General features: G+C 46.0%; 1 protein-coding gene across 1 annotated transcript in view; it reads right to left on the bottom strand.

Moving 5' to 3' along the window:
* RAPGEF5 (Rap guanine nucleotide exchange factor 5) overlaps positions 1-7,934 on the bottom strand; it is a 157,552-nt gene extending 149,618 nt beyond the window's left edge. Inside the window, 1 exon segment of the mRNA XM_036400876.2 lies at positions 7,686-7,934. Coding sequence (XP_036256769.1) covers positions 7,686-7,874 — 189 coding nt within the window. The 5' untranslated portion in view covers positions 7,875-7,934.
* Between the last annotated feature and the right edge of the window lie 4,170 nt (positions 7,935-12,104).

Raw genomic sequence — 12,104 nt, forward strand, 5'->3', positions numbered from 1 at the left:
ATACAATGTCTAGAAGAGGATCATTTTACAAGGTCAAACTAACCCAAACCAAACAATAAGTTAACTGAGTTAAAAGTCATTGTGACAATTATGAATAGCTACTGCATTTTATGCCTAGAATTTGCAAATACTCACATCCTGCTTCCATGGCTTTTAACTTTAGAGCCCAAATGACTTCTATTCTATCCTTAAACTCATGCCAAAAACACAGGTGTAACAAAAAATGTTTAAATAAAAAGGTGTCATGGATAAAGTTTATACCCCAGAAACTCAACATATTCTGCTTTTCTTTTTTTTTTCTTCTTTTCTCCTTTTGAAAAGCTATCACTGTCTTTTCAGCATTTTCATCTGTATAAAAATGCACAGCTTGTTTTGCAATTTCCTCATGGCGCAAATGGAATTCAAGCCACTGGGGACATACAAGTAACAACAGCTGAATACAAATCTTAACAGAGTTGGTCATAATTGTACAGTATGGTCTTGTTCATTCATCCTGGCAGCTGGGAAATCTACTGTGAATTAACCAATAATACAGGTTTGTAACCAAGCAAATTAAAGCACAAAATTCTACTAAGTGAATTTTGTTTGTTTTCCTGTAAGTATGCAATCAGCTCACTTTAAATCAAGAATTTCAACAGGATGTAACACTAGCAGAAATTTTACAAAGACACTAATTTTACTTCCAGTGGAGTTGATCTTATTTCCTACACAGACTTCCTTGATAGGTTTCCAAGCCATACACAGCAGTACCACATCTGAGGATCTGCAAGCTACATCCCTTAGGAAGGGGTGCAAAACCAAAAGTGAAACCACTGAGATCCAACCAGACAAAAAACATGCAAGGATGATCAAACTTGCTTCTGCAATCCTTAACTGAAGGCTTTATTTTCAACACAAGAGAATAGACGCTTAAAGTCTAAGCACAGGCAAAATGAGCTCAAGGTATTTTCAGCTGGAGCCAAATTTGCAGCCTGGGAAAGGGGTTACAGTCAAGTCTGGTTTATGGTAGGCAGGTCAAAAAAGAGGCTTATCAGGATGTGCTCTGGACCAAAGCAGAGAAAGGAAACAGAGCCTCTCCCGTAGTTTAAGCAAGCTGCTGCATTTTTGGTGTGTCAAGGAATCTGTGTTAATTTTATGCAGCTCCCATGAACACAAGCCACATGATGGCACCTATTCCCCATGTGCTGGCAGTGGCACCAGCGAGTGCTGCATCTGGACTTTCCCAGGGATGCTAAATAGCAGCTGACTGTCAGTCCAGGAATTGCCAGGCTCACTCCCAGCACCAGTGTAAGACCACAGGCAGTGGGTATCATCCTGTCAATCAGGCTAATCCCCAACCTCAGGGAGAAAAATAGCTTTGCATTCTGCAAAACTTACTAGGTTACTTCCTGGGGCAGAAGTATGGGTTTACTTTCCATTTCATTCAACTGTAGTTAATCAAATCCAGGCATAATTTCTCAGATGTCATAACACATGGGTTAATTAAGAAGTATTCTCAATTTAATAATTTACTGAAGACTGACTATGAAACAAATTATTATGCAAATAAACACATGAGGCACTGAAATTTCCCACCAGCTACCATGGTCACTGTTGCTAAAGCTATTTTATCCATTGCTCAATATTTCATGCATCACCAATCACAGAGCTGACAAATTTAAGGATACTATATGTGATATGTGAAAGATAATTTTCTTAATCAAATACATCTAGCAGGAATACATAATAATCCTGGTTACAATAGGAAAAATTCAAGATTACTTACCACAACTATTTTTAGTCCCTTAATAGCTGCTAAAGTGATGGGGATATTAACTTACTGAGTAGAACCTCTGTGGCAGACTTGAAAGTAAAATGTCACCAATATCAATCAATCAACTTCAATAATCCTTCTGACAATAAAACTTCCAACCTACTGAGTCAATCCAGCACTTTTGTGAGCTGATTTCAGCCAGTACAGCATCCATACAAAACATTGTTGCATCTTTTTAATGCAGAAGAAATGTCAAAATTAAAGTCTCTATAGTATATAAAAACATAGATACCGGGGAAATTATTATGATTTTTTTTCTTCTCATTAGCAAGACTGGTAAAAAGATCATAAAGGTGCTAATGAAATGTGTTGATGGCACAAAATTGGAGGTATTGTCAAAACCCATGTAAACAGAATGGTGTACTGGAAGATTAGGAGCCTTCAAAAAGTGCAATATTAGGAAAAGAGTGTAATTCAATAGCATGAAGTACAAGGTCACTCAGGCACCATGAAGATGAGAAGCTGCCAACAAGGATATGAACTGCCATAAATGTCAGTCATTTGCAAGAGGATTATCTGAGTACAGAGCAGATCTATATGCTCAGCTCAATCAAAACCCGAATATCAACCACCACCATGATGCAGCCATGGAAGGAAGGACAGTAAATTCTGAGTGTTTCCAGCTGCCAGTTTCTAATGTCCTGGCAAAACCTCATCAACAACACTATAGTCTCCCCAGCTGCCAAAAGAATTGATTAGAGAATAGCTACTTGAATGACATAAGCAACTGAAACCTCATAAGAGGAGATGAAGAAAAGTTTAGCAGAATGTAGGTTGAGAGGATCTGATGCTTCATTTAATTAAAACAGATTGCATATAGTTTGATTTTTCTCTTCTGCCAAAGAGGAGTTGTCTCCAACAGCATGACAACCGCTAGTGCCAGAATACATGATAGATATCCCTAATGCACTCCAACCCTCCAGCTATTTTCAGCTTGGGAACCTTCTGTGTCTGATGGGGTTTATGTATCCTCAATACATTTCTGTTCCATGAACTTCTCCAGACTCACCCTGAACTCATGTAGACTTTTAGCAGCTGTACCACAGGTTCTGTAGTTTATTTTCAACCTGTAACCCTACAGTCAGCTACATCTTGACAGACATACAGCAAAGTAGCTGCTCAAAACAAAGCTAAGGTGAAGATAGTCTGAGAACATCTGCCTGGCCAAAGACCTCTAGGAACCTCACAAAAGTAACTACAAGGTCTCAAAAGAGAAAATAGTCTCTTCAATATCTCTTCAACTTTGATCAAGCCAAAAGGTACATCCCATGAGGGAGGTTTCTACAGACCAGCAGGATCTTTCACAAAATCAGGGTAATGTGGTTTGACACCATGACATCCAAAAGGTTTTCCAGATGCACTATTGTGACAAAGAGCAACATTGATGCTCATGTATAACAGTATTTTACTGTTATACATGAACCTAGAAAGCAGAAGAGGTGATTAAAAAGGTGTGTGCCTCTGTGTGTGCAAGATGATTCATCCTTCTTCTGAGCACTTCCAGTGTCAGGTCCATAAAGAATAAAACGGAGTGTGGCGAAAACAAGTTTTGCCATGATGGAGTGGCCTGCAGGACCTCCCTGCTGGTGCTTCCATAGGCACAGAACTGTATTTCATCACTAGTCACAAGAGAAAAGGAGAGAGAAGAAGATATCTTTAACAGGCAGCAGGAAGAGCAGCAAAGACAGTTCATAAGCAGAGTACTCATGCCTCCTACACATACACTCAACACATAACGCTAGGAGGCAAACTGGGAAACTGGAAGAGTCTTTCCAGAGAATTTGAGAAAGGACATAGTGGAGGGGAACAGTTCCACAGGGCACAATGACCCACTGCAACAGATCCCTCCTCTGCCTCTGCACAAGCTCTGACACACACCCAGCTACCACAGCAAAGGTTGCATTTTCTGCTGTTTTATCCAGCAGAGGATGATGAGTAAAACCTTCACCTCGCAGCTCACTGCGCAAATGCCATGTAACCGTCCACGCCATCTTGGATAACTGTGCTACGCCTGTCCTAAGACTGAATTTAAGGGAAAAAAACATCAAGGACAAGGTCAATGTACAGTTCAAAGTTCAAAAGCTTTAAAAGAAACATTGGGCTCCCCTAGACAAGGAACTGGATGTTTGTTTTATCTAAATGACTGAAGCAGTGGAGTGTATTCATGTTTACTGTTCACAGCACAGAAACATCCAAGCAGGATGGTTACTGAAGCTTTTTCTACAAGGTGCTTTTCCATCTCCAAGTTCTTTACATGTATTAGTACTGGACGTATCCCAAGACAGAAAGCAAAAAATATCTATTTGCTCTCCAGTTTTGGGGGTTGCTGAACTGAGAGGGAAATCTAATTTTGTTACACTGTATTTTCAATTATCCCCATCTCTGGTCACAACTTTCAGATAGTCTAGTGTGAAGGGTGAAGGACTGAGATATCCAAATAGATTGAAAACATTTATTTCACCCCATACTGATTTTCAAAATGTAATCAATTCTTTTTATGTATACTACCCTCTACTACACAATGCTTTCCTTTCCCCTGAAGCCCAGGAAGTATTTGAACAGCATGAAGTGAAGTACATCCTTAAAACAATTATAATACCCTTAACACTTCCATTATATTTTATTATCCATAGTCCCCAGGCATGCACACATGTAGATTATCTGTGCTTTATAGATGTGGAGACGAACTGCACTGCAGGCAGTCCCTGAGCAAGTCAGCATCAGAAGCAGAACCCCTGTTCAGGGGTCATAATATTTTTCTAGGAAATTAAACAAGCCAGAATTTCAGCTGGTCAGCATTTACTTGAAAACAGCTCACCTAAGAGAGCAACACTCCTGATGAAACCAGCTGGACAAATAAGGCTCTCAGCTTGGTGTTTGAACAAGCAAAAAGGCACAAAGAAAAGTCACTGGAGAGGAAGAACAGACTAAGTTTTTTTTCATAAGCAAACAAAACCTTCTGAAAATTAACTTTGGATTAACTTGAAATATTTTGTTGAGGTGGGGGGAAAAAGGAATCTTTGTTTCATATGTTATTGTTACTGCTTTGTCCAACTTATTTTAAGACTTAAAATTTTAGGGTCATGTTTAAAAGGCAAAGTATAAAAATGCTGCATTTTATTGTTCTAACATGTTTTTCTCTCCCAAATACTCTCCTTCTCTGGGTTTAAATTATTAATCAGATTAAATAGAAGTACATGAAAAGTGTCATGCCTCTAAAAGTCCATTTCTGGGGGGAAAAGGCACATGCACAGAGCAGGCAGGAATCAACACAGGATACTACCAACAAAAACAAACTGCTCCCTGGATGATCACACATATAGGGAAGCTCCATGCACTTCAGGCTGCCCAGTTTGTCTCCAAAGGGAGCAAGTGAATTAACAACCCTGCTGGAATTTTGTATGACCTGCTCCTTGGAACACCCCACTAGGCACTTATGCTGCTGAGTAATTCTATCTGCAGGATAGTCCCTGCAAACCCAGAGATGGCAGAGCACAGTATCCCCACTCTCCACATGGGACCAAGACACTGTGGCAGCTATACAGCATCTCCACACAGCATCTTCCACTGATCCGAGGTCACAGAATCATAGAATGGATTGGGTTGGAAGGGACCTTCTTAAAGACAATCTAATTCCAACCCCCTTGCCATGGGCACGGACACCGTCTGCTAGACCAGGTGATGATCAAAGCCCTATCCAATCTGCCCTTGAACATTTCCAGGGATGGGGCATCCACAGCTTTTCTGGGCAATCTGTTGCAGTGTCTCACCACCCTTACAGTAAAGAATTTCTTCTTAGCAGAAGATCCACTGGGCTGATTCCAGACTGCCTTACAGACTCGCCATCCTCCCTCCAGTCTTCCTACCAAGACAGATGGTACAAGAAAAACTTTACAAGATGACCCACAGGGTACTGGGAGGTGAAGCCATAGCTGACACCACCACTAAATCTGTCACACTGTGTTTGCTGGTCCATAACACAGAACATCAGCAAAGGCAGGCAGAGTCTTGCTGGAACTCTGTGAAACAAGAGAGGACCAAGGGTTCATCAAGCACAAGTGAGGAGCTGTATGACCCAGGAGCTACCCAGGCTTCTCACCGGGATGTTAACTCACCCATGGCAAATATTTACAGAGTAACTGCTGTACCGCTCACTTGTCAAATGCTTTCAGTAGTGGTGAGGAATAACCACGAGAGTAAACCTGAGGCTGCTCTCTGCGTGGTATCTCCCTGAAGTGCCATGAATTTGTTTTGTTAAAACAGTGTTTCAGACCCGCCTGCAAACTAAAGCTGCCACCAGCAGCAGTTCTGCACTGCTTCTCTCCTCCTCACTGCACACTTACTCCATTTCTTTGGTAGTATGCTTCTAATGAGGAAGAAACCACACAATTTAGACAAGGACTTTCTTCATTGGAAGAAGGGTATCTGTCGCAAATATCCTCCTACGGCAAAGGAAGACTTATCTGTTTAACTGATTCTCTTTAGCTCTGTATTCATATGGACAACTTGGATTGTAATCAGGTGGATTAATTCACCAGAACAATAAAAATCATTAGGCATCTCCATACAGGTTAGTCTTTATTTTGTGTGTTGAATGTGCTGGAGGGAAAAAAATTACTGTAAAACTGGAATCTGAATCCACATTACTTAAAAATAGCTATTCTACAGTGAATTTATATCCTACCTTAATCCTAGTTATTTTCCTTGCCTATATATCCTCTTATAACAAAGCATTCACCCAGGAAGTTTGGTTTGAAATTCACACCCTGGTATATTTCACAATAACTTCCCCATGCAGAGAAATCATTTATTTACATGGGCAAAGTACTGCAAAGTTGATGAGGGTACAAACACACACCATGCTGACTTCCCCCAACTCTCTGCACAGGTGTTGATCAGTGCACTGAAACAAAGCAGCAGCTCGCATGATTCCCAACACAGGCAGATCCAACCCCATGTAGATTAACCCACTCCTCCATTTCGACTGCTCAGGAGATGGGTTACAATCCAGCATTGGCCTGCAAGTGAGGTCGGACCAGACTGACTGCCACTGATCTGATGGCAATGCCACCCCCCGATATGGCTCCAGTCACAGCTGGGAGAGCTCGGAGCCACAGCAGCTGCCTGCCAGTGCAGTTCCCAGCTGCAGCAGTGTCACACTGTACTTCACCAGAGCACTGACTGCCCTGCGGAGACACACCCCCAGCCTTTTTAAAAATGGGTGAAATTGAGAGAAATTTGGACGAGGATCTCGGTCACGCCCACCTGACCCCACGGCCTCACTGTCAGGAGACACGCGAGGTTGAGGGCCAGGCGTGTGCATCCCGACTTCACTCCATCCCAGCTTCACACGCTGCAGGGCTCACTGGAGTTCGCCGCTGGAACACGCGTGTGCACCGCTGTCGGAGCACAGGGGCACTGTACCTGCTGTCCGCGGAGAGCAGGCACCAGCCCGCACGAGGGGAAGGGACAGAGGGGGACAGCCACTCGAGGAACCCCGAGATGGGACAGGGACGCTTTCTCACCCTGGTATCTCATGTTACACCAGAGCTGGCAGCAGTGGCCGGAGCCCGGGGCCCCCCGTGGGCACCTCTCCCTGGTGGGTGCCGAGGTGCTGCCCGGGCATCCTCCCTCCCTCCTTCCCTCCCTCATTCCGCCCGTGCCGCCGCCCGGCCCCGCGCCGAGATCCCGCGGCCTCCCGCGCACCGCGGCCCGGCCGGGGGCGCTGCGGGCGGGCCCCGCCTGCCCCGGGCACCGCAGCCCGGCGGGCAGGGCACGGCACGGCAGGGCAGGGCAGGGCAGGGCAGGGCGGGGCGCTGCCCCGGGCCGCCGGCGGCTCCCTCGCTCTCTCCTCACTCCCTCCCTCACTCACCCGGCCGGCGGCGGCCGCGCTTTTCCTCCGCAGCGTCAGCCCGCTCCGCAGCAGCGCCGGCAGCTCCCGCAGCTTCTGCCGCAGCTGCACCGGCGGCGGCGGCTCCTGGGCTCCGCCGCCGGGGCTCCAGCTTCGGGCCAGCTCCGCGCCCTCACACGGCGACGGCATCTTCACGGAGCCCACGGCCATGCCGCATCCCTGCCGGGCTGCGGCGCGCAGACAGCCGCGCTCTCTCGCCCGGCCGCAGCCCCAGCCCCAGCCCCAGCCCCAGCCCCAGCCGCGCTCCCACCCACAGGCAGGCACTCGGCGGGCGGGCGGGCAGGCGGGCGCTCCCCCGCACGCAGCGCGCAGCACTCGCGCACCTTCCCCCGCACGGCGCGGCCCCAGCGCCGCGGGCAGCCCCGGGCGGCGCAGGAAGCCCCGCCGGCCCTGCACCGCTCCCGCCCCGCGGCTCCGGCGGTGATAAAGTGCAGGTAATGAGGAGGGTGGAGGAGGCGCGGGCGGGAAAGGCAGAAAGTCCTGTTAACTCCTTTGCGCTCGGGGATCCGCCGCCCGGGCTGTTCCCACCGGCCCTGGCGCCCCGCACCGACCCGCACCCCGGCGAGAACACGTGGGAGAGCGGCCAGCACGCTCAGAGACGGCGGCTCCGAACAGAGGAGAGAGGGGCTCGGGCTCCTCCAGGGGCTGGCTGGCCTCGGCATCCTCCTGGAGGCTGTCAGTACGGGGGCTGGAGGAAGTCCCAAGCAGCCTGGTGTGACCCCCAAGCACTGAGCCTGCCCGGGCTGGAGGCCTCCCCGCGTTCCCACTTGCCCGAGTTACCTTCTGGTCCAGTGATTATTTATGGCTACAAGGGGCAAAGACCTTCTCTGTTCCCTTCCCAGTGGCTTTTTGACTCAAAGAATTGTTTCATCATCCAATGCCAGCCAGCATTGGTACTGGAGAAACCAAGCAGTTCATCCCAGGTGAATGACTTGCTTCCAGTCATTCAGGTAATCCCTGCGAGAGAACTCTCAATGCGAGAAACCAATTCCCTTACTATTTGTAAAAGACTAGTCTAGAATTCAGTTCCATGAGTTATGGGGACTTTATTTAGTCTCTGGAGCCTGCCTTTTCTAACTCATGGTACAGAAATTGCTTCGTCTCTGCCAGGCTCTGTTCTCTCTTATTTAGATCACAGAACTGATGGTTATGTGGGTCTTCCTTACATATATCTTCTGCCTCAAAGCTACAAATAAGGCTGACCTGCTCATCCAGGAGGATTTTACCAGTGCCTAAATGTCTGAGTAAATGACATTAATAGTCAAGCCAATTTCACAGCCATGTTAGAGAGAGCTGTTGGCTTGTCCCAGCCAAGAGGTCCCACTGGTTTTAGGACTCGCCCAGTATTCCTTCTCCAGCCCCACAGGGAACTGGCTTAACCAAGACACTAACCTTGGGGGGGAAAAGTAAAAAAGGAAGAGGTTGTTTTCCTCACTAATGTGCTCCCTAAGCCAGCTCCTCTGCGATCACAGGCTCACCCACAGTAGAAAGATGGCAGACGTGCCCAACCTGTGTTAGAGTGCTGAGACAGACAACAGCCTCTTCCAGCATCACTGTGACATTGAATTATCTGTCACCTGAGTGCAGCAGCAGCCTGGCTTTTCAGCAGCACTGGCCTGACCGCAGGCTCCTGTGAAACAGTGATCCCTCCTGCAACCCATGGACGTGTTCCTCCCTTTGCCACCCTTCCATGGGATCTGGTAACCATCAGACTCTATTCAGCTGATTGATCTAGTGGAAAAATGACACTTCAGAAAATAATGGATTTTCCATTTGCCAGACAGCTGAATTGATCCACCTTGTGACCCCACAGCTGCAGGATCAAGGAAGGCAGAAACCTGGAAGTGAGGTAAAGCAGATCTGCTCCTTTCAGAAGCAGTTAAATCAACTTAACTGCATCCTTTGTGCATGATTTGATGAGCAGTGTGAATCAGGCCAGCTTGGGTACTCTTGAAAGGGACAGGGTTTGCTCCAGCCACGTTCTGGCATCACCTCCTTTCCACTGCTATTGCCCTTTACATTAGCCAGATCTGAAGGTTCAGTGTAAAAAAATAATCACCTATTTTAGCAGAGTGATACAGCCCATAGCAATGATGCCTATTGCTGACAGAAAAGACAGAAAAGAGACAGGATAGTGGCAGCCCTTAGACAAAAAGTGTGCTGCAGTCCTCAAAATGCCAGAGAGATCTGGAAGTGCCAACTGGCAACATCAGCACCAACACTTGCAAGGACAAGGGTGATTATGACAATCCCAAACATTGTCATGTCCCAAATATTTCTATTATTATACTTGATTTGTGCTTTGCAATTGCCCTGCAATGTAGTTTTGACAGCTGTGTTGCCTGGCAGCCACTTTGTCACAGCTCAGGATGTAATTATGAAGAGAAGTGTATCTACACCCAAAAGAATAATGGATCTTTAGTCTGTGGGCTTCACAAAAGGACCATGTTCTTTGAGTCTTTAGGCACTGCTACAATACAAGCCACAGTAAGACAACTCAATAAAGTGGGACTTAATTTGACAGACTGGAGTATAACCAGAAGTAATTTGATTATGTTAAGAAAGGGTAAAATGATGCCAGTGCTCAAAGTTTTTTGTATTTTAACTAAGCAAGATAACCAAGCAAGTATAACATGTAAACAGTGTCAAAAGAGAAATTAATATGCCCTATGGTGTGTTTAAAGATTATCAGCTGCCAGACAGCATAATATGGACTATCAGTTGTCAAAATTTGATTAGATAGGCCTCTCTAGTTCTTGTTTGGATCATTTCAGGTTTTGGGAGGATTGTAGTAGGAACTGTATAAAATAATATTTTGTGTTGCTTTTTTTATTAACCCACTGAAAGTTTAGCATGGTGAATGAGTCTGGGTTTTTTCTGTAGAGGAAAGGGATGGGGATCAGAGAGCAAAACTAGATCTTGTGGGGAGGTGTTTGGCAAAACAGTTTCATTTAGAAAACCCAGAGCAGTGTGTTGCAGCCAAAACCTTGTGTTCAGGGCATCTTGCTTTCAGTGAACTGTGACTGAAGGCACAGCAGGGCTCTGAGGGACTGGGGTCCCTGTTCTCAGCAGGTTTGGCGTGCAGGTGACTGGATTTCCTGTCCCTCATAGACACCAGCAATAACACTAAAGGAATATCAGATCCACTGACCATGTGCAGATATTGGAGATTTCCAATTCTCCAGATTCAACACTTATCATTTGGTCCAATATGAAACAGAACTAAGGACACATGTGATGCTTTCTAGCAGAAAATCCAAACTTGAATGTACCTTCCAGAGTGGAGTCTGGACTAGGCTTTGTTCCCTTACTTGCAAGAGCCTTCATATAAATATAGAAACATCTATGTTTAAATAGATACAGGATGGAGTCTGGAGACCTAAACAACTCTACTGCACTTTGCAGATGTGGAGCCTGGGAGTGTCTGCTTTTTGAATGTGTTTGTTTTTCTTTCATGGTGTAGCACAATCAAAAGAAATGCAGTAAAAACAATGCAAGCTGTTTCATGCATGTATGTGTTTCACATCAGTTTGTAAGTAGATCATTGCAAAAAGAAAGAATTGCTTGGTATCAGACATTTCCTGACAAAGCATAATAAACTCTTATTTTGGACTTAAAGTATTAGGAGTTCTTGACTCAGTTGGAATAATTGATAGATGCCACTTCAGTTTTCCCTGCATGAAGGCAGCACAGAAATAGAATTGCAGAGTAGTGGTGTGCAGGAGCCATATGTCATTGACAGGCAGCAGTCCTTTTTGAATAATTTCTCTCCCTGGCCTGGCAGGAGGCATTTAGAAGAAAGCAAGATTTTTTCCAAAACAACACCACCTGCTACACAACCAGACAAACACTACTTCCCCTTCCCCAGGCAGTCCTGCTGGAGTGGGGATGGGGGTGGATGCTTTCCTACCCTTTCAGAAACTGAGTTGATTTCCTTCTCCCCATCTCTTCAAAAAGCAGGCAAGCACATTTTCCTTCATAACACCTCTTTTCCCATTCAGGAGGAGGTGAGCTGTGCACTGCCCACCTCCTATACAACACCCAGATGAATGTCTGAGGAGGTCCCTTTCTGTGGGATGCTCTCCTGACAATTGTATCCTACAAATTTTAGTTTTCCAGGAGTTACTCCAGGCCCAATGCACATGAACTGCAGACTGCCCTGTCGTGCTCTGACATCCTGGCAGCTCTCAGGCTCCTGACATGGAGAAGCCTGGCCTGGCAGATTTTTGTTTCTAGCTTTAAACACAACATGTGCAATGGCCCTGGAAAAGAGAAGGGCTGGGGAAGACTTTGCTCCATTCTGCCACTTCAGTGCCTCATAGCAGTCTCAGGACACATTTCCCAGTCCCAAGAAGGGGTGTGTGCCCCTCATCAATTCAC

Source organism: Molothrus ater, chromosome 1 (assembly GCF_012460135.2).
Source record: "Molothrus ater isolate BHLD 08-10-18 breed brown headed cowbird chromosome 1, BPBGC_Mater_1.1, whole genome shotgun sequence".
Taxonomy (NCBI): domain Eukaryota; kingdom Metazoa; phylum Chordata; class Aves; order Passeriformes; family Icteridae; genus Molothrus; species Molothrus ater.